Genomic DNA, 26,722 nt, shown 5'->3' on the forward strand with positions numbered 1-26,722 from the left:
AGCTGCATTAGTGACAGTTACTTGTTACAGGAGGATATATCCAGAGTTTACTCATGGTGCTCCCGCAATCTTCTTCCATTAAACTTATCTAAGTGTTTGTTTACCCGTTACAGTAGGCGGTCTCTTGAAATCTGTACGGGTTATTCCATCAACAATTATAATTTGGCAGCTAAAGAAGAGGTGTTAGACCTTGGTGTCTTATTCGACAGCAAATTTAAATTTTCGGGTCACTTAGACTACATTTTACCTAAAGCGTATGCTATGCTGGGCTTTGTTAAGAGGCACGTGAACCAGTTTAAAAGTCCATACTCGAGCCTCAGCGTCTATGCTGCATTCATTCGGTCGAGGCTGGAATATGCCTCAATCATTTGGAACCCGGAGTGTAAAGTTCGTTCCAATAGAATTGAGCGACTCCAGAAAAAATTTTTAAAATTTGCACTTCTGCCTCTAAGGTTTCAGGATCCTGTTCCTTCTTACCAGAGCCGTTGCCTTCTTCTGAACGTTTGCACGTTGGAGGATCGGCGTAAACTGGCAGCGTTAACCTTTTTAAATAATTTAATCGTTAATAACATTGATTGTCCTTTTTTGTTGGGACTCGTTAATTTTAATGTTCCTCAAAGGGACCTTCGTACCTTTGCCCCCTTTCGGGTCAAATGTCATAGGGCCAATTATTTCTTAAATGAGCCGATAGAGCGGGCTCTTTCTTATTTTAATTCTTTGCCGCCTAGCCTCCGAACTGAGTGGGGCTCAGATAAGGGTGTGTTAAAACACAAGTTATTAAGGCATTTATTAAGTTTTTGTTAATTTTGTAGTTTTATTTATTAGGTGTAAGTTGTTATGTTATGTAGCCATGTAAGGATTTGTCCATTGGCGAAATAAATAAATAAATAAATAAATAAATAAATATGCAAACCGGGCGGATAGACTTCTATTCTAGTCGGCATTTGCTTACAAGTGTTTCAGGTAATTCCATAAAGTTTGGCTCATAACTTTTCCAGAAATTATTGGAACTAGATCGTTAGGAATAAAACTCGAGGAGAAATCCACCTTATTGAGGGGTCATTTGAAAGAGTTATTGTTAACAATAAAATAAATAAAGTTATACGAGGTGCAATATATTTTTGGTTATTAGAAACACTTATCAAAAATTACCAATAAATCAACCTGGTTCAGAAATGAAATTTAAATTTCAAGTTTTTGGCCTTAAAGTTATCCAGAAATTAGCCTTAAATCACGTAGAACGTTGTCTTTAAACGCTGACTGCCAGCAATCAGCATATTCCCACAAACAAAAAGTTTACCATATATACTCACCCTTAACTAACTGTCATAATACGTGCTCTTGATGCTGCAATAAGCATAATAATGGAAGGGGGCGGGCAAAGGATATTGCCAGGACAACAAACCTCAGACAGGGCAAACAGAAACCGAGGCTACAACTTTGGCTTCACTCACTCCAGGCCAGGGGTCCAGGTCAAATGGGTAACAACAGCAAATCTGGCAAAACTTACAAGCGACACTAACGAAAAGTTTATTTCGTCTTGCTCCTCCTGCCAATGTAAAATTGTGTGTGAAATCGGAAAATTAGTCCCCAAGGAAGTTCATCGAAAAAAAAAAAACACAAAAACAGAGAGTCAGGTATATGAACTCCAATATCAAGCAGTGGTTGTTGGCCCATATTTTTCGGGCCAGACCAGGAGGGTTGGGGGAGAGCTTAAAGCGGCTTTAAGTGGTCATGAGCACGCCTCAGTGAGCAGAACCTGGCCAGGACCGAAATGGTCTGCTCCGAATGGAACTAACTGACTCGGCACAGTCGATAGTGGATGAGTTTGCGGATTCCTTGTTTGCGTAATTGTGGGTTTTGGTGTTTTGATATTTCGGCCATATTCCTGTTGTTTGGACTGGACAATTGGACAATGGAACTGTTGCTGTTTGCATAGGGCTTAGATGCTGGGATATACCGGAATTTTGGGATCCCTTGCGGTCAGAATGAGGCTGGTGTTGATTACTGGAACACCCATAAATGAATTAATTGGTTCAGTTAGAAGGCTAGGCTTTAAGAAATTAAAGTTATGGGAGCAGAAAATGGGTTTAATAATGGAAATATCTTCATTAATATCAACCAACCTGCAATCAAACCTCATTACCCTCAAATAAATTCAAATCACAAATGAAAATATGACCCAGAAAGTGAAAAGCATAGCTGACTCACATAACACCGCTAAGATCTTATCAAAATAAGCCAATCAAAGTGGGGCCAAGAAACCAGAAACAACGCAAACATGTAACAAAAAACCTATGCTGTAACTTTCCGACGATCGACCGACCAATTACAAAGCCAAAAGCCAACTTTTTACGAACGAATCTGGCTGGCTACGTTCGATGGCCCAGCAGCTGCCACTTGATAATGTGCTCAAACATCATCCTCTGTTGGCCTGGCCTAATGCGAAAAGCAAACAGAGGCCGAAAGACACACACAAAAGGCCAAAACTCACACGTGCCGAGCTCTCGCGCAGCAGCAACTTCTAAAATGAAAAGTGTTGAAAAACTTTTACTTTCGTTGCTACTACTACCCGGTCTGTGAGTTGGCCTAGACTAAAGGGCCGGGCCATGTATGTAAATTAGCCTTTAAAGACCAACAAGAGAGACGCTGGCCAACAAGTGGCGCGCGTTCGTCTCACAGCGGGTAATTATATTGTGGTCACGTTTAAGCCAGGCATCTGTTTTATGGCATGTTACACTTTAACGCCGATCTGCCAACTCTTTGCCGGCTCTAAAAAAAAACCAAAATTAAATAAAAGAGCACTTTGGAAGAGAGTGTTACCAAAACCAATGTCAGCGCAAATCAAGTTAGGTAAAGCCAACATTTTAAAGGGCTTCTTGAGGCCTAGTCTTTTAGAGTTTAACTTTTAGGGTCAGGCGGATTAAACAATTATAAATATTTATCCTAACATGTTTATAGAAATTTCAAGCTTATCTATTTAAGAATTAATTTAATCCAAAATACATGAAGGATTATAATCCTAATTAAACCCGTCAAACATTTGAACATGCAAATGCACTTTATCAAATATCTTTATGCATCATTAGGCTTGGCTAATATATGGCTGGCAAAAGTAATTATTGACATTGAATTACTGATTACTGAAATAACTGATGTAATAATATTTCATTGTAAAATGTGTCTGGAAACAACCAGTAGACAGTAGCCAGTAACCAGTAACCAGTAACCAGTAAGCCAACAGCCATACCAATATGTGATTACTCAAATTGCTACAATTAGGCGCGTTAAGCACGTGAGGCCGGCCTCACAGTGACAGGGTGTAGTCCATATCTCTATCGGCTTTCGGCCAAGTATCTCTTGGCCATGTGTCGGGATTGTCGGATTGGAGAGGCTAATGCGCCTAATGACACTCTGGAATGATGCGACAAAAGGCAGTTGGCCAGCGTGCTCACAGTCGGCCATTATTAATTTAAATAGCCGGGGCCGGACCCGGGCACGGATATGCCCATGTCTGAAACGGGGGATTATGGGTAGGCTTCTGGGGGTGGCTCTGGGAATATGTGGCCCTAACTACAGGCACAAACACGCAAATGCTTAAAAAGCTTCAACGGCGACTGTCATCGCACCAAATTGGCCAAGTTAACACAGCTCATGAGATTAATATGGCGCGTTTCACACGTCTGCATTGATAATTTGATATGCTACTTACTTTTGTACGACAGCGACATTGCAATCCACATTAAAAGATATAACAAATTGATTAAAAATTTGTAGTACTTTTTGTTGAACAAATAAATAATTGTAATTTAGCATATTTAACATAATATTTAATAAATAAATGACTCAAGAAATCATAGCGTTGTATATTCAGGCTTTAAGCTATCTTATAACCATGTTTCATAAAACTTTTATTCATATTTTGATTAATTCCATCATAATATGTATATGCTTCTACCAATTTCAACTTTTTTCAATCTTGTTTTCCATCTTTAAGGGGTTTTCATGCATATCACCTGCCATTTAACCGTATAATTTGTTGTCTGAGGTTTCTTTTTGTTAAGGCGATGAGTTTGGCTTTTATTTTCTGATGCTTTTTTTTTTTTTTGTTGGATTGTTGGATTATTTAGACAAAAGTCTCTGACACCGCCGTCACCGTTTGGCCCACCTCATTTATCATCTTTGTCCAGGTCCCAAAAACAAGTGCAAAAAAAAAACAGAGCTCAGAACACTGGAAAAAAACTCATTTGTTGTCATTTGTCTCAGCTGGCCCACCTCTTTCCCTCCGTCTGGCTGATTGTTTTTTATTGTTTTTGCTTTCATTTTGAATGACATTTAAGCGTCAATTTAAAATCGCATTCACAACTGCCTGACTTACGCGTCGCTGGTTTCTCGGTCTCTCGGTTTCCGTTGAAATTCCCCATGGAAACAATGGAATTATCATGGCGGTATTCAAATACTTATAATGCTGTCTATAAGCATGACGGCATAGTATTCTTGTTACCAATTTTATAAGTTTAGCTAAGCATTATAATAATTTAAGTTTTGTCATTCTGTGAGACTGTGCTGCCCCTTTACAAGTATTTCACGGTTCAACGTCTTAAACGACTTTGGACCAATAAAATCACAATTACACTTACAATTCATGGACTAAGAAGTTCTTTATTGCATTTGACGGAGCAAAAGTCATGTCAAGCCAACACATTTTCTGTCTAACTAACCGCAAACTGGTTAAGAAGCCCAAAGGAGCCGCCAGAAGAGCCCACAAACCCGCAACGATTTAAATGCTCGGCGGGAATTTCGCTTACCAAGCTTCGAGAAAATATGCTGGCTAGCAGGGACTAGCAAGGACTGTTAGCCAAGGACTGTGGATGGGAAAAGCCACTTGGCTAAAATGTAATAATGACGGAGAATATTTTCTGGGAGCAGGCCGAAAGTTGAGTAGTTCATGAAGTGTAGGCGTCGGCGGGCAAGACAATTTCTATCCGCAATTTCCACGGCATGATTTGTTATTGGTGCTGTTGGTTTTCGGGGGCCTTAAGCGTTTATAGCCGGTCATATTTATCAATGGTGTTAAGTATTATTAATAGTATGTGTTCTCTAGTGGAGTAGTCCGCAGGGGAGGCTGTCAAAAAGTTTCAACAAATAGCAATGATTTTAATGGATACTCCAATGGATAGCATCTTCACTCAAGGGGATATTGAGAAAGCCCATACCCTTCTGTACTCATTTCTCTCTACGCCTCTGTCCCTTGAAGTCATTCATTTTTTTCCGCCATCTGGGATGTTTGTTGGCTTGTTGTTTACAACAATTTCTTATCATTTATCACGACAAAAATAAAACCAACATTAATTTAGAATCAATGCAATTTATGGGTATGAATCAGCCACCTTCGCGACACCAAATCGCCTCACATTTACAGGCATTTGCATAATAATTTTCTGCTCTTTGCGGAAAACAATCAAAAGCTAATTTACAATGCAATTTCACAGCCAACAATTTATTGTCAGTCGGCTGAGACAAACAGAAAACAGAAAAAAAAACAAAACAAACAGATAAATAAAAGACAGCAGCTTACAGAATTTAAGCAACAAGGCAGAGCGCGGAAGCGTTGAAGAAAATCTAAAATAAGATCTGCCCCGGTGGCGTATACGTAATCTGTACGATTCATGTTACTTAAGTTCCAGACAAATGTCAGTTGTCCCTCTGGCTGCTATGGCTGCTCTACATAATGTGAATAATAATTTTGCTCATTTGAAACGTGTTGGCCAGCCAAAAGTGACGTCGAGGAGACAGACACAGCCAACAAAAAAAAAACATAAACAAAAGCAACAAAAAATAGAACCCAAAGACCCAGAGACAATGGGAAGTCGTGAAATTAGCGCTGCGTTCCACAATGAAAACAGAGCGCAAAACGGGAAGCTGTTCTACTAATTGCAACGTTTCGGATTTCATCCATGTGTGTCTGCATCTTGCATAACCGCCAAGCCACAAAAAACAGACAGCTTAAAAGGCTAAATGAAAGTCGTAGACATATTAAATGATACCAGAACACTAAGTAATGGACAAAATTCCAGAGATTAAAGCTAGGAGTAATTTTTCCTTCTGTTAATAATTTTAAATGTTGTTTGAAGTTGAAAAGTAGAGTCTATTATAAAAGAACATATAAATACAACTTAAATTATATTAAACCCTTCAATGCAAACCAAAATAAATCCAAATAACAATTCGTTTTCCGGACAGACAATGCGGAAAAATGAGCAGCATATGCAGTGTCCCTTAATGAGTCCTAGGAAAACAATTTAGCTCGGGATGTACATTCAGGATGGAGTTTATGAAGGGCTCTCCAAATAAAGGATGCCCAACGTGGCCACAATAAAACTGAAACTAAAGCACGGGGCGTATGATTAATGCTCGCACATATTTAATCATTTTTCATGGCAAATGACAACAGACCCGAGAGCATCAGAAAATTGTTATGCCTTTAAGAAGGACAATTTTATGAAAAGTAGGCGGAGGGAGACTGTAAGGGGTAAAGGGCAGTTACCACTGGCAAGTGGAAAATGGTTTTTATGTCACAGGAATGTCAATCGGAATTATACGGCAACTGGACAATCAACGACCATGTAGACAAAGCGGCTGCCACTTCATCTTGTGCTCCTTTTCGGTTGGTTTTGTTCCAGTTCGTTTGGGAGTCGGTGCCCAATTGGGAGTCGCCTCAAACTGGGCAAACAAAAAAGCCAAACTAAAACTAAACTCATTTAACTTTGCCGTATTTTGATAGCATTTTACCTTGCCCAGGCCGCAAGAACAACGGCAGGAGAAGCATAAGGACCACCAGGAGCCGGACCAGGAGCCACAGCAACAGGAACAACAAACAACTGTTATCAAAATGTCATTCATTCAAATATGTACCGACTGACAGGGTGGAGGACGGGCCAAAGGACATCTGCCCTCGCTCTTCCCTGGCCTCTTTTCCGGTCTTTCTATATATTTTTCTCCCAGCATACACTCTTCGAAAATCTAAAAGGAAAAAATAATCCAATTAAAAGTGCAAATTAAAGCAAGATTAAGGGCATTTACATTTCCTGTTCATTTATTAAGATATCCTTGGGGGACATAAGGCATATGGCTTTATTTAAAAGAAAAATAAGGGATACGAAATATTTTTCTTAATTTATTTTGTTTGCTGATGAAAAATCAAAGACTTAGAACTTAATTCGCTTTAACAGATTTTTTGTGCATATCATATGAAAATTTCACAAAATGTCAGCCAATTTTGGTACTTAAATGTTGGAAATGGATTAGAATTTTTGCTTGCCCTAAACTTTATGGACAAAAGCTTAAATCTTTTTTAAATACACAGAAATTAAGGTTGAAAAGTTTTGAACTTTATAGTCTACTCTTTATGGAAACTATGAGAATAATCTTTTTTATGGAAATTCTTGCAGTGAAACATTCTTGCCATTGGCCTTTGTTTAGCTTTTAGCTTTCTCTTATTTCACACTCGTTTTTTTTCCTTTTTTTGCAGTGCCCACCATTGAAAGTAGCAGCAGCAGTAGCAGCAACATCGGCGCATCCTCCACAACCGTCACGGTCGCGGTCACGCCGAGCAGCAGCAACGGAAGCAGCACCACGGAATCCCCGACAGAACAGCAACAACCCCAGGGTAAGACCCAAAAACTAATCTCTCCGAGGCGAGCCCCGGACTCGGACTCGGACTCGCCTCGAATCCACCCGCTCTTAAACTAAATGACAAACAACAATGCCCCCGCCATTCCAAAATGTTTATAGGCCAATGCCTGCTGGAAGGAGTCTGGGTGCCGGAGACGACGGTTCGATGCGAGAAACAGGCCAACTGCCGTGCCATCCAGCGCACCGGCCACTGTTGCCCCGATTATAAATGCGGTAAGTGGCCATACACTATAACACCATCCCACTACCCACATCCTTCGCCAACTTTCGGATGCATTTATGCAAATCTCCTACTCTTTGCCCTCCATCCGCAGATTGTGAAAAGGATGGGAAAACTTATGCCAATGGTTATAAATTGGTTGATCCGGACACGCCGTGCACAGTGTGCTACTGCAAAGGTGAGTTTCATGCAGATTGTTTCAAAATTAACCAGCTAGCGGGTGAAGAGTGGGCCAATAATTTCAGCTGGGCTATAGAGCTCAGGTGAAGAATGTTTAAATACCCCGGGGATTGATTATGTTTAAAACTAAATAGAATTAAAGTCAAGAATAAAAGAAATAAAAAATGTATTGAATTTCATTTAAACAACTTAATATTCTTTACTTAAATACCACACCAAAAAACTTCAAGGCCTATCCAAAATTCATAGACACTTTGTGACTAAGCTTTGTCTTTATTTTATTTTTCCAAATAAATCTTTTAACTTTAAGTTTCCACATAAATCGGTTTATTTTATGATGGGTATTTATCAACTTTTAAAACTGAATATTATTTAGTTTATTTAAATATGAACAATGGGTGATATTTTAGAAAATGTCTAATATAAATGAAATAGTTCCCATTTACGTCATTTTGAATTTACTTTTTAAATATAAATAAGAGATTCTACTGCAATACTTATAAAGTATTTTTATTAAATAAGGTTTAAGTAATTATAAGCTGAAATTTTAGTTACATAATTTTTTTATTTCAATGATATTGATGGTCTTTTCTAAAGATTTTTCTACTTTATATACTTTCTTCTACAATTTTTCTAAAAATCATACTTTGTTTGTTGCAGGTGGCGATATTGTATGCAGCTCGGTGACCTGTTTCCGCCGTGACGACTGTATGCCCAAATATGTGCCGGGTCGGTGCTGTCCGGAGTACGACAACTGTCCAAGTGAGTAACCATGGCCCCTTGGCCACTCCGTTGCTGTGGCTAATCCAAAGATTTCATCCAATTCCATATGTCCACAGTTCTAGATAATAATCCGCCGCTGGCCAGCGAGCCGCCCGTGAGCATCAGCACCATCAGCTCCACAGCGAAACCAGTGGCTGCGGCTCAGCCGGCGGGCTTTAACTGGAATATCACCATCAAGGAGATAACCAAGCCTACAGAGATCCGTATAACCGACGACAACAAGGCCAAACCGGCGATTCCCACGCGGAAAACCAACAGCCTGGCGACCACCGAGGGACCAGGATTGCCGGCAACTTTAATCAGTTTGGGGGACAGCAGCGCTGCGGCAACAGTAGGCGGTACATCAGCAACATCAACAACAAGTGCCCCAAGCACTGAGCCAACAACAGCAACTGCAGCACCAGTAGCAGCATCATCATCAGCAGCAACTGTTGCAACACCAACCGACACGGCAGCAACACCAATAGTCAGCCAAGACAGCAACCAAAAAGCACTTCCAGTCACCAACAGCAGCAGTAGCAGCGAAAGCTTAAAGCTCATCGCCTCCGTCGGCTACATCGAGAGACCCCTGGCCCAGAGCAGCAATGTGGTGGAGCAACAGGTGCGCCCGCTGGTCACCTACACCTCTGATGGCCTACAGCCTTTGGCCGAGAACGATCCCAGCAAGGTGAACATCAAGCGGGAGTACACCACGGAGGGAGCCCTTGCTTCCAGTACTCAGAAAAAGGATGACGATTTGGAGCCTCTAAGCACAGGCAACGTCTTTCTCCAAAACGGCTTCAAGGAATCACTGGTGGAGTCTTCGGATGCGGATCTTGAGCCAGACACAGCTGGCAGTGACAATGTCTACCACATTATCTCAACCACCGAGGGTCCTGCCAGCTTGAACAAAATCAGCACCGATGCCCCAGCTACAAATGTTTCACCAGCCGAATCCACCCCTGCTAATCCCAGTTTCAAAGATATTAGTACGGAAGGACCCGGAACAGCCAGCAGCGAGGTGCCACCATCGAGCTCCCCACACCACTTGGACGTGGAGGATGATGTACCCCAGGTAGAGTCCAATCCGGCCTACCCCTCCCTACCCGAGGACGACTTCAGTCTCCGGGATGTGAATTTTCCTTTGGTGGAACTGGAGGATGTGGGAGACGTCGAAAAGGACGAGCCCAGAAGCATAGTCAGTCCCTTTGACATGGACAACCATCACGTGAAGTTGGCTCCAGACGCAAACCTGGATGGGAGCGGGAGTGGCAGCGGTGGGGGCAGTGGCGGTGGGGACATAGAACTCTTCCAGGAGAAGGTCTCCACCACTGAACGCATCGTGGCCGATGCCTCCGTCGTCCGGGAAAAGAGCTCCATGGTACCGCTGCTCATGAACAGTGGGGAGGATATATCCGGAGAGATGCCGCGTATCCAAAACAGCAGCTTTCTGCAGCTGGAAAAGATTAGCCGCGGAGAGGAAACAGAGCTAGGCAGTGGGGAGATCCGGGAGCCCATAACCCCCCGAACCTTCCCAGTTTCCGGTCTGGAGATAGACGAGCTGGGTTCCGGGGCAGGCCAGGTGGGCGGTGTGGACCCGAAAGCAGATGCCGAAAGCCTCAAACTAGACGAGAGCCAGGAGTCGACCGCCTCCAAGGCCAGCGGATCGGTGGACAAGTCTTCGGCGAGGGCCGAGAAGAGCTTCGTGGAAAGAGCCCTGCCCCTGGGACGCCTATATCTGCAGAGGATCTACTAAGACCTAGCCAGGAAAAGTTGAAGGATCAGCGTAAAATTTTATTGTATGTACATATACCATAAAGCCTAGTAGCTTGGAAGAGCACATCGAAAATCCAAACATTCAAGTGAGCGAAAGTGTTAGGTTTAAGTAGCCAGAAAGAAAAAACGGGGGAAACAAAATATCAAGGACGAAAGAGATCCTTGAAAGAATTATCGTTTCCATAGACTGCATAATGACCATCTGAATTTATCGACATTACGAACGTAATCATTAGCGTATGATTAGCAAAGCTGGGCTCCCCAAATGCAATAACTATATGTTTCATTATTCAAATTGCAATTTGTATTGCTTAGTTGTATTTTTTAATTTATATGTATCGATCTAAGTGCACATGAAGAAAAAAAAAACAAAAAACCATAAAAACCATTGCCACGCCCACAATCGAAATTCATCGAATAAGTCGCAACATTTACACCCAGATGGAGGAGAAAATTTTTAACTTGTTTTATCTCATCAGGACTTTATTTAATTTATAATTTATTGCTTAACGAAAGAGTATGGATGATGATTTAATTAATCAGTGGTGATTTATTTAAAAATGCAAAGGAAAACCTATATAGTCTTCTTTAAATTGCAAAGCTTTTAAGTTTAGACTGAGTATGGAAAAGTTTTAATTTAAAGCAATTAACAATTACTCCTACATTAATCATAATTTATATAAAATTTAAATTAATTTTAACTTTGACATTGAAGCGACTTGAGGAAGAAGGATTCTCCCGAAGACCTAGCTGGAGGAGAAAGTGTCAAAAAATAAAAATGCAGTCATTCTTTAGTTAATAAATAATTAATTATATGGATATAATTTATTTAGGCGATGATCGCGCACACCTTGACTCACACACACACACAAAACACGCACACCGATTTTTTGAATAAAGTTTAAAGTAAAAAAAAGTAAATCTTATAAATACTTTAACTAGCGTAAATTTAGATTCAAGCTCATTATAAAATGTATGAATTACAAAATAAAGAAAAATAGGAAACCCTATAACAAGTTTTTTAATATTTTGTAGAAAAATAAAGACCCAAAGGGCCTACGCACATCGGTCCTACCCAAATCGTTGCGTAAGTCATGTAGCTGCCCCACAGGGGGTTGGGGGACTGGCCACACCCTCCCGTACCCCTCATTACACATGCAAGTGCATGTGGCGGCAATTACCAAGAAATTAAATAAACAAACCGAAGCCCAGCAACGGAAAACAATCACGACGACAACTGTTGCATCACGACAGCAACTTTGCCGGCGGCAGCAGCAGCAGCGACTCGGGTTACCTTACTTACTGGCAACATCGTATTGAACCGTAATGCACAATCGCTCCATGGCTTACATAACAAGGTTGAGGATACAACAATACTAATGACACCAACAACAATCGCCGCAACAACATCGCAAATTTATTGTTAATTCGTATGCGCAGCGGGATCATCGAGGAGAAAGTCTCCGAAGAGCATTAGGAAAAAGCCACAGAAGAAAAAGAAACATGTAATAAATCACTCGGGACCCCAGGCCATCGTCTTCGATCAAAAGTTTACAGAGGAGTCGAGACAGTAACTGGTTTGGTGTTTGGGGAGGATCACTTTCGCTTTCCACCAAGACGACACCTCGATTGAATACATTTAGTTTTTTGTTGATTTTTTATTAATGAGAAACTTAACAACGAGTGCAAAATGCAATGACCTAACTGGATGATAGTCCTACGATCTAGTTGCGACCGATCTGGTCCACCTGGGACTGCAGGTTGTTTATCACCTCAGAGGGCACCTGGTCGCCAAGGATCTCGAAGAGGTTGATGCGCTGGTTGCCGGGAATCTGTTCGTAGGCGCCCAGCTCGATACCCTCCTGGACGTTCTGGATCTGAGCATCCTTGGGGATGAGCAGAGTCTGCTGGGCCTGACGGATGGCCTCGTTCGTGTAGGCGGCGCCCTCACGTTGGGGCAGGGACTGGACACCGGCCAGCAGCAGGGCGAACATCGAACACAGCGCGAACACTTTCATTTTGTTGATTTCTGCAATGAATATTCCCGACTCAGTACTCACTCACACTACGCTCTATATTTCTTCATATATTTGGGTATTTATTATATTAGCCATTTTACTTTGGCCAAAAGCCTGTCTTACCTTGCGCGCTACGTTTGTTGTAATGTTTCGGCTGCGCAGGCGTCGTGCCCGTTTTATAAGCTGAGCTCCACCACTGGAAGCCTCAGCCCCGAAAATCTGGAAAGCCTCAGCTCTTTCATTTTGTTTCGTTTCTGGTTTTCGTTTATCCAAAAACAAAAAAAAACACACATCGATGTTGTAAAAATAATATAAAAAAGTCTTATTGCTTCCAGCTTCATATCACATCAGCCCATTAAAGTAAAAACTCTGTTTTTATTGGAAATTATTTTTGGGCATTTGTCCAATATTAATGCGAAGGTTAAGCGCCACTTCGGAAATGTCAAGTGGCATTTAACCTTCCAGTGAGCATTTAACCACGAAGTGGTCTTTCAGGTGCTATCTGGTTCACATTAATAGCCGGTAAGAAAAAATTAACAATTACTAGTCTTTGAAGAGTCATTTACAAATTGCAGCCATGGCTGGACGTTTTTTATTTTTTCGCATTTGCGTAAGACGACTAAAAAGCAGAAAAAAGCCACAAAAAATATTACAGCAAATCATTGGAGTCCGATTTGCTTGCAAAAATCTTGTAATGATCGATTTTGCAAACGAAACAATCATTATTTAGATTGTTATTTAATAAAGGAAAAAAAAATGAATGATTAAATAAAAGTAATTAGAAGCTTCCTATTATAATCCATTATTGCCTATTGTATTAGTTTTTTATTAAAAAAAAACTAATAATAATAAAAATTGGCGCTCTAAACTTGTTAAGTTCCTTTTCAACATTTTTTAATTTCAAAAAGCCGTTGAGTCTATCGATAAGTTTTACCGATTTACATTGTTATTGTAGTTTAGATTTAAAATATCGACTTTTCGATATCGATATGTTGATATTTTGATAGACCATCAACAACCCTATCGCGTTTTCTTGTGTTCTTTTAAAACCACGATTTTCTCACTTAAAAAAAAATATACCTTACGCCGGGAAATAAATACAAGCTATTAAACCCCTCTTGCTCCTGGAACCTCCAGAAATTCAGCCAGGAGACCGTGTTATTTACCAAATACATCGCACAACAAGTGCCGCCTAACGAAACGCACGTGGGCACGGAGATGGATGTGGAAAACGGCGAGGGGCAGGTGCAGGTGCACCTCAAGACCAAACAGGAGCAGTAAGTATTTCTGAATATGACCGAAACTGCGACTCTAAGACTCAAATTTTAGCTATGCCGTGCCGGATGTACCCTATGCCATCGATGGAACTGTAACCACCGCGGAGCTAAACACGTTCGTGAACACATTGCTCCAGCAGAAAGATGGCTCATCGGTGGACTTCGATTTTCTTGTATTTGACGAGTACCTACGAGGTCGGCTATGCGATCACCTGCGCGAGAAAGCCATAAGTTTCGAGGACGCCATCGAGATAGAGTACGTGGAAAGATTCCCAGCTCCAGAGCCGCAGGATTGCCTGCTCCACGACGACTGGGTGTCTGCGGTGAAAGCGAACGGAAAATGGATATTAACGGGATGCTACGACAATACGCTAAACATCTGGACCAACAAGGGAAAACACATTCTTACTATTTCGGGTCACACGGCACCCATTAAGGCGGTCGATTGGATATCGCTGGATGAAGAATCCGGTCGCTTTGTGTCTAGTTCTCAGGATCAAACAGCCATGCTGTGGCAGTGGAACGTGGGCTCGAACACGGCCGAGTGCGTATCCGTGTGCAAGGGTCACGAACGAGGCGTCGATAGTGTCAGTGTGAGTCCCGATGGCCAACGCTTCGCCACCGGTTCCTGGGACACTATGCTTAAGGTCTGGTCTGCCGAGCTGGATGATGCGGGTGAGGGTACATCCAAACGAATGAAAGAGAGCGGAGTGAGGGTAAGTTTGAATCCTTTTTTGATACTATTCAGCTCTAACATATTTCTTTCTTTTTCAGACTCCCAAGATGACGCTTCAGGGACACAGGGAGAGCATTTCTGCGGTGCAATGGATGGACGCCAGCACTTTACTTACTGGAAGTTGGGATCACACGTTGAAAGTGTGGGATTTGAGCCTGGAAGGTATTAAGACCGAAATATCCACCAACAAGTCCATCTTCGATGCCAGCTACTCCAATCTTAATCGCTTGATATTGACCGCTTCGGCGGACAAGAATCTACGTCTATATGACGCCAGAACAAACCGTAAGATGATCAACAATCTTAAAATTTGTTTTCAATTAACTGATTCTTGCTTTTTCAGAGGGTTCTGTGGTGCGCAACACCTATCTGGGACACAATGCTTGGGTACAAGCGGTAATGTGGTCCACCACCGAGGAGTTCCTGTTTGTCTCCGGCGCCTACGACAACCAGAATAAGCTGTGGGACTGCCGTAGTCCGAAAGCGCCACTTTACGATCTGCTGGGTCATGGAGAAAAGGTTCTAGACATTGACTGGACGAATCCCAAGTACATCGTCTCTGGCGGTGCCGACAACTCTGTGCGCGTTTTTAAATCCCGAAAAGCGGTAACAGAAAGCATGGACACTAAGTAATTGTAACGCTGTAAACAATAGATTTAAAATAAATTTGGATAACACCTGAACACAGTAGTTTTTCAGTGCATGACTTATTTTTGACATATGAAAACATTGTCGACCACATTACAAACCAAATATTTTAAACGGCAGTGTGACCACATTTTCATAACTATCGATAGGCAATCTTATTTTCGGGATTTCACGACCGCATCTTTGGGATTTCTTGACGCGTTTTCCGGATTAAGGATGTGAGCAGCGAACAAAAGCTATAACAAAGATAGAAAGACCTATTTGCAAAAGACGATTTTGATAAAGTTAAGGACCAACAAAGGTGCGATCTCGCGATAAACACGTCCACAGCGCCATTCCCGAACCACGCCGGCAGAACCGCCTGCCCACCCACAGCGAAGGCTGAATCGTGTGCGCAAAAGTGCGAGCGAGAGGGCAGCAGGCGACAGAGGCGAGCGAAAATTATTTTCGCAAGTTGTGATAGAAAAAAGTGAAAGAAACGGCGAACGCGAGGTGTGTATCGGTGGAGGGTCTGGGAAATGGTCCCCAATCCGCAATGCTTTCTTCCGCCGAGCCAAATAATGACCAGAAAGTGCAGGAGGAGGAGGCGGCGGCGGTAGCAGCGGCAGCGGCGCGGCATCAACCGCGGCAGAGCGACGACGGCGGCAGAAATGCGTTTGCAAATGTCGGCTGATTGATTTTTTTTTTATGGGGAAACAAAGTCTGGGGATTGGAGAAAATTGTTTTGGGGGTCAGGGCAATGTCCAGGGGCCTATTAAGTCCTGGGTCAACATTCCACCCTCCCCCTTCCAATTCCGTCAACGAAATTTTGCCAAAATGGCCGCTGCCTTAGTTCAATAAAAATGTGTGCGTTTGTGCGAAAAAGCCATGCCCGCCGTCGCTGATAAAAACAAAGCGGAAACCTTAAAACGAGCAAATCCCCTGCTTATGCCAGAAACCGGGTCAAGGACCCGTTGTGCAAAGCCACATCAAAATAACAACTCCCCCCTTTCTCTTGTTTGCAGTTCCTCCCAGTCGAGGTCACCAGACATGTCTTCAACCCCAGCCGCTGGCAATGCCGCCGAGGTGGCCACCTCCAGTGCCAGCACCACTCCGAGTGCCCCAAGTGCGGCCACCGGGAACGCCAGTCAGACCACAACCACGGCAGCAACGACGCCCGCCCGGGGCAGGGGTGCCAATGGTGGTGCCTCGGGTAGCAACGCTTCTGGTGGCGATGAGCCGCGCAAGGAGAGCAAACCTACGCCTAGAATATCCAAGGCGCTAGGAACCTCGGCTAAACGCATTCAGAAGGAGCTGGCTGAGATCACACTGGACCCGCCGCCCAACTGTAGTGCCGGGCCGAAGGGCGACAACCTTTACGAGTGGGTGTCCACCATCCTGGGACCGCCCGGATCTGTCTACGAGGGCGGCGTTTTCTTCCTGGACATCCACTTCTCTCCGGAGTACCCCTTCAAGCCACCCAAAGTCACGTTCCGCACACGCATCTACCACTGCAATATCAACAGCCAGGGCGTTATCTGCCTGGACATACTCAAGGACAACTGGTCGCCGGCGCTGACCATATCGAAGGTGTTGCTGTCAATTTGTTCCCTGCTCACAGACTGCAATCCAGGTGAGACATCAATTCGAATCACTTTCTTTGGAAAACGCTATAAATTATTGTTTATTTTTAGCTGATCCGCTGGTAGGCAGTATCGCCACGCAATACTTGCAAAATAGAGAAGAACACGATCGAATTGCGCGTCTCTGGACAAAAAGGTATGTTTATGCATTATCATGACAAGTATCCTATTTAATACTTTTCTTTGAATTATTTTATCAGGTACGCAACATGATGCGTAAGTTCTGACTTCGTAAATGTACCACAAACCGAAAACTGCAACAACAGAAATAATAATTCGCATCTTGCAAAGGAGAAAGTCTATTTTATAAATATATATTAAAATACGCTAACTATTAAATTAACAATAAAAGTAAAGATTACCATAACATGTACACGTAACACGAACACGAGCAGCCGCCAACATCCAGAAATTAGACGAACTCACTCTTTCCCAGCCTATCTTTATGTTGCGTTTATACAAAATATGTAAAAACATTTGATACGATTATTGCGTTATATATTTGGAAAAAAAAAAACAAAGAGTCAAAATTCGAACCCAAATTGCACATTGACATATTGAAATATAAGCTATTCAACAGCATAAATAATATAAATACAATTAGTTTACATTATATGTGTACAGTGTTAAGTGAAAAATGGAGCTAAACAAACGAGTAAAGAGAAGAGCCTATTTAAATGCATAATACTTAATACAAATATAATTAACAGAACCAATGTCAGGGCAGTACAGTTCGTAAATGATTTTCATTCGCAAAACTGGCCGCATCAAAGGAAATTCTCAAAACAAAAACAAAAGACTAATGTGAAAAGGTAAACGATAAACGAAATAATTCTATGTATACAAAATTAAGACAACCTATTCCAAATTCCAAAAACAAAATTAGACATTTTTGTTATTCGTAATTATATAAAAATTGTATTTGGTTTGTATTTGTTTAATGTGATATCTGTAAGCTTATTAAATCTGTTCTTTGGCCAACTGCATTTCGAAAATCTGTGAGCATTATTAACATTGTATTCATGACTTTTAATAGAAAGCGCCCTACAATAGAAAGCGTTGTTTTCAACAAATTCAATTAAGAGTATAGAGAGCTGATATATAAAACAAAGCAAAGAAAAATATAAACAAAAACGAAAAAGATAAACAACTTCCTATTATTTTGTAGTTTTAATGACAAAGCCGTGTCACACATCCAATGATAAAACTGAACAAACATTTTCGTAAAAAGTAATGTAAGTCTTTTGCGTCAAGTCAACAAAAAACTGAGATCGAGGATAAAACGAACTTAAATAAAAAGTAATGATAATGATAAATCATTGTATTCCTTTGATCTTTAATATTTTAAAAACGGTAATCAGATTGGCGAATGTTTTTCATTCCCGTCTGGATTCTTCAGGATCCTTGCCAAAAATAAAGTAACATAATTTAAGTTAAATTTTATTCGATATATATCTTTGTTTATACAAAATATGTTTCTCATTACACTATTATTCATAAATATATATACGATCCCGAAACATGGGACAATAGAATGAATATTGGCGAACCCCCTAGTCCCTTCCCACCACCGACTTCTCCCTTAGAGGTACATGCCGTTGACCAGAAAGTCCGCCTCCTGAGAATAAGGCGTCTTGCCGCCTAGGCGACGTGCCCTCCGGCTGACCGTCCTCATCCGGCAGCCAATAAGAATGGCGAGCGCTGCGGTGACCAGCAGGCCCATGGTCAGCGACAGGACAGCCCCGCCGGGTCGTTCCGAGTGGCCATCGTGGTCTCTAAACTCTATCGCCAGATTCTCATGGATCATCTTGTACTGTTCGTGCACCGGCGACACGGGAACGGGCAGAACTGGCAGGGACGCCTCCTGCTTATTCTGTTCGAGGGCCAGTTCAATGGGATCCTTTCCAGCCTTTGCCTTGACCTTTTTGTGCTTTCGTTGTTTCTGTAAAGGATTTTTTGATCATTTAAAGAGCACAAAAAGTGACCTTTGTCTTACCTTCTTTGGTGCCTCTGTGGAGGCGTCATCGTCGTAGTCATCGTACTCCTCATCCCCACCTTGACTCTGGCTCTTTCCCGGGGCAGGTGCCGCATTCAAGACGGGCAACATGGCTTGCTGCTGAGCTGGAGGAGATTGAACAGCGGGTGCTGTGGCATATATACGACCCTGTTGCTGAGGTGTGATGGCTTGCTGTTGCTGCTGCACTGGAAGCAGTTGCTGCTGCGGCACCCCAGCCGCCGTTTGGGGCCACACGGCACCAGGCTGCAATTGCTGGACAGATGATGTCTGTGGTTGTTGCTGCAACGACTGCTGCTGCTGTTGCGTGGGCATGTACAATCCAGAGCGAGGCAGCGACATCCCATAGAGTTGATTGCTGGTGTAGCTGGGCAATTGGAGTGGTGCTGATTGCCCCTGAACCTGAACCGCCGGCTGTGCCAGTCCCTGCCCCGGCACCGGGAGCTGCCCCTGGTTGCCGTTCGCCGACTGCTGCAATTGGAGGCCGCCTTTGTGACTAAATATGTGACTCCGGTCATCTGCAAGAAAGTGGAAACGGCACAAGGAAGTACAAAGTGTGTCTCCCAGTTAACGCACAGCTAATTGAATTAATTACGAGTAGACAGAGAAACAACACGAACCCACAGCCAGCCGTAAATCAATTTTGAGCGACGGCAGCTCCCATTTCACACAATGGAAACTGATGGGCAATTTGCGATTTTCCCAGAAGAAAACCCGACCCAAAGCCAGGGAAAGGGAGCTCATGCCCATGTCCATGCCCATGCCAGAGGGATCATTGCGTGTGTGTAGTGCTCCTCCAATGGCAATTTGTGTGCTAATGTCGCACTGGGCGCCGCTGCCTCCGGGAAACATTCTCCGGGAAAACGGAATTGTTTTCCCTCATAAATATTTGCTCAACTTTTAGTTTTATTGGAAGAAACTAATTGGTGTTGAACACTCAATCGAGTTTAATTATAAAATTAAAAAAGGAAAAGCCTTAAGCGGAAGTTAGCTGTCGTCTGATTGGAGACTCAATTCCTAATCAGACTATCCTAAAAGTCTGATTAGATCTTAAATTTAAACCAAATCTTAAAAAACCTACCTCCATTAATAGTCTCTGCCTGTTGCTGAGGCGACTGTTGCTGCTGTTGCATCTGCAACTGCTGCTGCGGCTGTTGCTGCTGCACCTCAGCAATCATCTTGCGGTTGGCCCATGCGGCGGCATCTTCACGATTGTTGACCATGGGTGGCGGTGGTGGTGGTGGTGGAGGTGGACCCAGCACAATTACATGCTGTGGCTGTTGCTGTGGCTGTTGCTGCTGTTGTTGTGGCTGATGCTGCTGCTGCTGTTGAGCGGCAACTTGCAACTGTTGTTGCACGTTCTGCACGGGCAGGTATTGCTGCACCAATGGCTTAACGGGCTCCATGTTGCTGTTGCTTCCACTCGACTTTGTGGCTGCCGATGATATGGTATTGCACTGAAATATAGGTTAGCAATTAACGATCGTAGTGCCGGAAAACGAAAGGGGAAGGGGTGCAACTCACTTCCGGTCCCTCGTCGCTGCCATCTTCGCACTGCGGTATACCGTCGCAGGCATTGTAGACCGCAATGCATTCTCCGGAATGGCAGGTGAACTGGAAACGCCCACAGTGTGCAATGGGAGCTGAAATTCGGGAAAGGTTCGGATTTCTCATTTAAATAACAAAAGTATTGTTGGAGCAACATAATCAAATGCAATGAGTTTTTCAAATTAAAATGGAAAATTAGCTAAAACCCTAAAAACCAATTTAAAGTGGTTGCCACAACCTACCACTTTGAGCCACGTTGACTGCCGATTGCGCCGCACCAGAAACAGAGCCCGTTCCCGCTACAGCTCCCGACACGGATGTGGGGGCCACCGCAGTGGCCGCAGTGGGCTTGTCCCGCGCTTCCGGCTTCAATTTGAGGTTACTCAGCTCCCACTCTTGCTGCGAGACATTGTTGCTGGGTATGTGGGGCAGCTGGGGACGCGGAGTACTGGCCAGTTCGGCGGGCTGCCGCACCTGGGGGGTCAGAACGGCACTCGTGTAGTTGGCGTGTCGTGTGAACTTGCAGTGGAAGTTCTCCGGCGGTCCACACTCGAACAGGTAACAATAGCCACCTGCCTTTCGCTCGAAAATGTACACATCGCAGGCATCCGTCTCACAGCAGAGCCGCTCGCACTCCTCAATGGTGTCCAGCTCGAGTCCCTGGAGGTACTTGCCACCAATCGCCTGGGATTCTCCAGTCCGTATAATGGTGTTTTTGTGAACATCAAAGTGGCCTACAGGGGGGATTATTGAAACAGATGGATAGGATTATTATAATTTTTTGATAAGACATGACTTGATATCTCTAATCTTTAAACTCGATATGACTCTTACCTATGCAGACCTCCAGATCCATCCGCTTGGCCAGTCGGTGATCCCCTGGAGAAGATTGCGGATTGAGGTACTCCACCTGCTCTGCGGTGGCTGCTGCTCCCACAATCATTAGCAGCGGAATTAGCGCGAAATTGGTTATCATTTCGATCATTAATGATTATATTTTTTTTGCGGTTTGACGGTCACGCCTGGTGTTCCCCGTTGGGGCAGCTGGCGGTCACAGTTCACTGGGGGAGTGCCAAGGGGTGGCCGTGAAAGAGAGGCGAAGCGAGAGAGGCTGGTTCGAGGGCTTGCCGTGTTTACAAATTTTACACGCCTATTGATTTTTGGCCTTTTTAGCGATTCGTGGTCTTGCCAAGCAGCACTTTTCTTTAGTTCACACCCGAACGCGCTAAAATAATGACTTTATGATCTTTCTCTGTGGTTTTATTTGGTTTTCTTCGAATTGTTTTTTCTTTTTTCCTTGAATTTTAGCGAAAATAGTAACGTCTAACGAAAAGTAAACCAATGGAAGTGCTTAGAAAATGTAGTCAGTTTCCTCTTGGAGCTTTTCCACCCTTAGCGGGAAAAAGCTACCTGAACTTTGGGTTATCAGCTGATTGAGGGGTTGTTATCGCTAGAAGTACTTTCCAGTATTTTCACATGTTTTTAGCTGGAAATCTCTCAAGCTTTCTCTCGCCCACATATAGCCAACATATGTTTATACTTTCAACCCCAACCTTGCAGACCTTGTAATGCACCCCGTCAATTTAGCACAACAATAACCGTCGAGGATGTCGACCTGTCCTTTCCCAGGACTCTCTTTAAATGAAAATTTATTTTAAGCTGCAAGAAGTGGAAACACTGACAAAAAAAATGTAAATTAAATATTATACAAGCTTAATTGAGGGAGGATTGATTTGTGGATTGATTTGAAACCCAATCTTAAGGGAGTTTATATTGAATTTATATATTTTTATATTGATTTCTATTCATTTACAAATTTTATTTTGATTTCAAAATTTATTTTTCCTAATATTTGAATCTTGTCTATAAATATTTCAAGTGTATAATAACCAAAAATCGATCGAAAGCTTTCATTCTACCTTTATTTGTATCGAGGCTTTAATAATTTAGCTGCGGTTGGGGTGGTTTACAATTGTTTGGGTTTATTGGTTAATCGAACTGTGCTGCCATAGACTTTCACCCCAAAAGGGGTATACTCTGAAACTGTACATATAGTACAATATGGTGGAGAGTATGGGAATTTACACAGTTGAGGGAGAATCCTTTGGTAAAGGGTTAAGCCATTGCATCCCAAAAATTTATAGAGTTGCTAATTGCAGCAGGACCTCTGTTAAGTAACATTATCCTTAACGCATGCGCCCATTATTCGGGCAGCTTAAAGCCGCCTGAAGAGGCAACTTGGCCATGTTAATGAAAATAAAGCGTTAAACGGAACAAGGGTTCGCTGCTGATGCACACCCATCCATCCATATGCATTTATATGCACACATCCTCCCAGTGCACCCGGCTGCCTATTAAAACACCCAAGCTATTGCTGCACAAAAGCCCGGCAAGAAGGCAAAACAAAAAATGTACAAAGGCTGGGAGCGGCGGTGGTGAGCAACGAATTTGCAACCCCCTTCAGGGCTGTTGCAAGACAACAACAAAACAGCATACAATTACGGGCTAGGATATGGGGAGGCTGGGTCTCTGAAAGGGGAGTCGAAGGACTAGGGAGCGTGGGGAAAAAAGCATTTGGAGCCATAAAGTGGGCAAAATGCGAAAGTCTGGTAGAAACATAACAACGAAAAAAACCATTGCATATTTCAGGGAGTCACGTCACCCAAGCTAGTCAAGTGGGCAGCGTGTTGGAGGCTCTTTCCCCATAATCACACAGTCTCACTCGCCGTTGGGTGTATTTGTATGTGTGAGTATATAGAGGTGTGGGTGTATATTGCATTTTCTGGGAAATACAATTAGTCGACCCATGGAAACCCTGTACGATGAGGTCCTAGAGGAATATTAAAAAAAACTTAAAGGCTGTTACGTTCAAAAATCTTATAAAAATCTAATAAAATACAACAAATAATATAACATAAGATGGTTCTTAAAATATAATTCCTATATTCTAACAAGACAAACAGAAAATTTTCGATTTCCCCTAAGCCTTAACTAACCTTCAAGGCTTTATTAAAAAAAATGATCCTAGCAGCATCGCTTAAATTGCATCTTCAGTTCAGTTTTTGCTTTCCTGCCACTGGCAATGTTAATGCTTTTAATGAACGACAAAGCAGTGCCGAGCAGGACTCTGGGCGTGGCATGTGGGAAGTAGCAGGGACCTACCCGGGTGGTTACTCAGTGATTACATTCAACTAAAAAGTGATTTGCGTTTATTTTTAACACCACATTGAAGGGTCTCTCTCTCTCTAATTGCACTAAAGGGATATTTTTTTTTTTGAAGCAATTATCGATGTTTGTTTGCATATTTCAGACAAAGGAACTTGCAGAATGTCCTTTTTCATGCTTCTTGGTTGAACTTTTTTCCAAGAAAATTGCAGAAACTTGCATGACTTGTGGGAGTTTGTGCTTTTCCCCTAATAAGGGTTATTGACACAAATGCAACACAAGTTGTTTCGTAGGGATTGTCGAAGCATTTGTATATCGGGTCTCTTTGGGCCAACGTCTGAGCTGCTTAAAATTTATTCGTTTTAGCCGAAAAACTTATTCGCTCGTGTCACAGACGTCGAGACGCCAAAGTTCAATAGCACTGAAGTGAGGACAGAAAGAAAAATTTAGAAAATCTCCCCCACATCCTTCAGCCATCTATTCGGCAAATGACTGCAAAGACTCGTAAAGCATTTCGGACAGAAAGGACATGTGCACGTGCAGCCAGAAAGCTCGTAAATTCTCCACATTTACCGAAATGGAAATTTCGCCAGACGAACCACAAAGAAGCCACCGGAGATGGCTCAAACAGAGGGGGAGGCTTCGCGGAGGGGTAGCTGGCTGACTGACAAGATGTGGCGGGGTCTTCATTTCAGTTACCAGGTGAGCCAGGTGCGCCAGGTGGGGCTTTGAGTTCGTCTGGCGGCTTTTATTGTGTGGCCTTGCCGCTGAAAAACGTGTTTTGATTTTTCGTTAGAAAATTGTTTATCTTTTCCCTGCTTAAATTCTGTGCCCAGAATTCCCTCTCATTTTGACACAAAAGCACAACGGCCCAACACTCGGCCCGAATGAATGAATTTGTTAGCTTGTCGCGGCCTGAATTAAAGCCAAACAACAAACTAACCAAAAAGATACATGACCTGTGGCTTGATCAGGGGCTGAACCTGAAGGGGCATCTAAATGGGAAAAGTTCTACAACAGAAATTACAAAGTATAACCAAGATTTATAGCAACTTGTTTTTTTTTTTTATCATCTACCCTTTTTTTTATGGAGACGTAGCGACGCCTCTGCCCAATTTAAACGGTCTTTTGAGCCGAACATAAATATGGCTTAGGTCTGTTGGCCAAAAAATAACTTTAATTAAAACAGTCGTAGATAATTTTATTGAGCTTGTGACAGTAAACGAAAGAAAGATAAAATGCTCAGCTAGTTTACATAATAGAGCTCTGAAGAGACCTTGGGACTCTACGTTCCACATAACAGCGAAATTTTTGAAAGAAAGATGAGAATTTTAAGTAGTTAAAATTAAAAAAAAAAAATATCTGCTTCCCAAGAAAACTTAGAAGAATGAAATCACCTCCAACAATAAATAAAAGAGTTAAGTATTTTTATATGCCATTCTAACTATTAATGATGTATTTAAAAACCTAACAACAAGTAATAAAAGTTTAATCATTAAAAGTAGTATTCCTTCACACCTTCAACTAAAAACATTAAACAAGAAACGAATGGCAAATAATGATGCGTAAAGCCAAGCCCCTAAAAACCCATGGACTGATGAACTGACCCAACTGATCATTAATTATATGCAGAAAGAAAAAAAAAAGAGGAAAAAATGGAAAAACTTTCAAATGCTCAGACAACGTCGCGACTATTAAACCAATTTTTGCTTTTTTGTTATTACTACCATTTCGGAGTGGGAGATACCCGGTGGCCCGGTGTCTGTTGGCTGTTGTCTGTCGGCCAGGGGTGGCCAAATGGAATTAATGGAGAGCATAAAAGCGAATTTCTCATACAAAAGGCGAAGCGTCAAGGAACCCTCAAGTGCCAATTTTTCGTTGCCGTTGTTTATTTTTGCGACAGGGGGGATGGTGTGGAAGTGGGGGGGAAAATACTGGCTTAACCACACAATAAATGCGCAACAAGGGGCCATAAACATGGCCAAGAGCAGATGGAATTTGGGGAGATTGAGGGAGCCGCCTGGAGCAGCAGATGCTGCCTCAAGATGAACTCTTGAACTTGACGGCAGGCAACGAGTTCAACGAATTGGCCAAAAAACAAAGCCTGACATCCTAGCGAGTGCCAAGGGTCAAAGGCTTCTAGCAAGAGTAAGATCTGACAATTGAATATTTAAGGACCTTCCCAAAAAATTAAGCATACGCATCGTTGGCCAAGAGTAATTCGCAAGTATGTAACTTATGCAACTCCAAGAGCTGTTAACTTTAATATTTAAAACGAAAAACAAAAGACAACAGGACTGCCATGGACTTGAATATTTTATTACTTTCGGGACAGTGTGGGTTCTTTGTCAAAAAGTCCACAAAAAGTCGGAGAAACCTAATTAAGACTTGAGACATTGTCAAGCTTAACATCCGCTCTGCTCCTCAAATATTTATTTATTGATTTTCTTAAATGCTTAGTGCTCGCTTTTTTTCTGTCGCTTCTTTCCTGTTTGAGTGACGTCTGTCACATTTTGTTAAGACCCCATCGCCATTTCCATTCACCGACCATAATTGACAGCCATCCCGTCTGTTGGCCAACAGGGCTGTTGCTCTCTCCGAGCCACTGTTAAGTCACGGTTTTTTTTCTGATTTTCAAGTTTATGGCCAATTCCGATTCCTCCGTTCTCTAGCCGGCCATCAGAGCAACTGTAAATTTTGACCAGTTTGGCTTGATGCCGCTTTCTCTCTCTCTCTCTGTATGTCCCTCTCTCTTTTAACTACTTTCTTAGTTGCTGGTACTATCTCCTTCCCCTCAGCATTCCCTTTCGGCTTTGTCTTTCACTCTGGTTGCAGTTGGCGGCTCTTTTGTTGTGGCCATTCTAAGCCGACCGCTGCCAGTGCTCGGCAGCGTGACATTTCTAGCCGCCGGGGTACAGAGATCCCTCCATTAGGGTTTTTATCTTTGATCTTATATACGAAAAGGCATACATATAACTTTTTTAAGAGTTTTTTAGCAAAAAAAGGAGCTAAAAAATGTTAAGAATTTTCAAATAAGTCCATAAACTATAATTAAAATACA

General features: G+C 42.5%; 5 protein-coding genes across 7 annotated transcripts in view; 3 read left to right on the forward strand and 2 right to left on the reverse strand.

Moving 5' to 3' along the window:
- The window catches only part of LOC108126926 (uncharacterized), a 31,369-nt gene extending 20,284 nt beyond the window's left edge, over nucleotides 1–11,085 (forward strand). For both annotated transcript variants that reach the window (XM_017243701.3, XM_070277123.1), the window contains exons 3-7: nucleotides 7,532–7,669; nucleotides 7,795–7,908; nucleotides 8,010–8,093; nucleotides 8,756–8,857; nucleotides 8,935–11,085. In XM_017243701.3, coding sequence (XP_017099190.2) covers nucleotides 7,532–7,669; nucleotides 7,795–7,908; nucleotides 8,010–8,093; nucleotides 8,756–8,857; nucleotides 8,935–10,613 — 2,117 coding nt within the window. In that variant the 3' untranslated portion in view covers nucleotides 10,614–11,085. The remainder of the gene's footprint in view (nucleotides 1–7,531; nucleotides 7,670–7,794; nucleotides 7,909–8,009; nucleotides 8,094–8,755; nucleotides 8,858–8,934) is intronic.
- A 1,201-nt stretch (nucleotides 11,086–12,286) lies between these two features.
- Nucleotides 12,287–12,886, reverse strand: LOC108126746 (uncharacterized). Its single transcript, XM_017243430.3, has 2 exons — nucleotides 12,775–12,886; nucleotides 12,287–12,662 (listed from the first exon to the last, which is right to left on the reverse strand). Exon 2 carries the CDS (start codon nucleotides 12,649–12,651, stop codon nucleotides 12,358–12,360), a length of 294 nt encoding a protein of 97 aa, XP_017098919.1. The 5' UTR covers nucleotides 12,652–12,662; nucleotides 12,775–12,886; the 3' UTR covers nucleotides 12,287–12,357.
- Nucleotides 12,887–13,661: 775 nt separating this feature from the next.
- Nucleotides 13,662–15,347, forward strand: LOC108126873 (ribosome biogenesis protein WDR12 homolog). Its single transcript, XM_017243629.3, has 4 exons — nucleotides 13,662–13,928; nucleotides 13,981–14,644; nucleotides 14,703–14,949; nucleotides 15,008–15,347. Exons 1-4 carry the CDS (start codon nucleotides 13,870–13,872, stop codon nucleotides 15,295–15,297), a joined length of 1,260 nt encoding a protein of 419 aa, XP_017099118.1. The 5' UTR covers nucleotides 13,662–13,869; the 3' UTR covers nucleotides 15,298–15,347.
- Nucleotides 15,348–15,462: 115 nt separating this feature from the next.
- On the forward strand, nucleotides 15,463–17,929 carry Ubc2 (ubiquitin conjugating enzyme 2). 2 transcript variants are annotated; one of them, XM_017243631.3, is made up of 4 exons: nucleotides 15,463–15,613; nucleotides 16,317–16,924; nucleotides 16,986–17,070; nucleotides 17,135–17,929. In XM_017243631.3, exons 2-4 carry the CDS (start codon nucleotides 16,342–16,344, stop codon nucleotides 17,145–17,147), a joined length of 681 nt encoding a protein of 226 aa, XP_017099120.2. In that variant the 5' UTR covers nucleotides 15,463–15,613; nucleotides 16,317–16,341; the 3' UTR covers nucleotides 17,148–17,929. The 2 variants fall into 2 exon arrangements, with proteins under 2 accessions (XP_017099120.2, XP_017099119.2); XM_017243630.3 differs by having other exon boundaries at nucleotides 15,479–15,804.
- Nucleotides 17,930–18,358: 429 nt separating this feature from the next.
- On the reverse strand, nucleotides 18,359–21,862 carry LOC108126872 (uncharacterized). The gene is made up of 6 exons (XM_017243627.2): nucleotides 21,331–21,862; nucleotides 20,739–21,230; nucleotides 20,473–20,591; nucleotides 20,030–20,405; nucleotides 18,931–19,466; nucleotides 18,359–18,876 (listed from the first exon to the last, which is right to left on the reverse strand). Exons 1-6 carry the CDS (start codon nucleotides 21,479–21,481, stop codon nucleotides 18,517–18,519), a joined length of 2,034 nt encoding a protein of 677 aa, XP_017099116.2. The 5' UTR covers nucleotides 21,482–21,862; the 3' UTR covers nucleotides 18,359–18,516.
- Nucleotides 21,863–26,722: the final 4,860 nt, after the last annotated feature.

This window comes from Drosophila bipectinata, chromosome 2L (genome assembly GCF_030179905.1).
Source record: "Drosophila bipectinata strain 14024-0381.07 chromosome 2L, DbipHiC1v2, whole genome shotgun sequence".
Lineage (NCBI taxonomy): Eukaryota > Metazoa > Arthropoda > Insecta > Diptera > Drosophilidae > Drosophila > Drosophila bipectinata.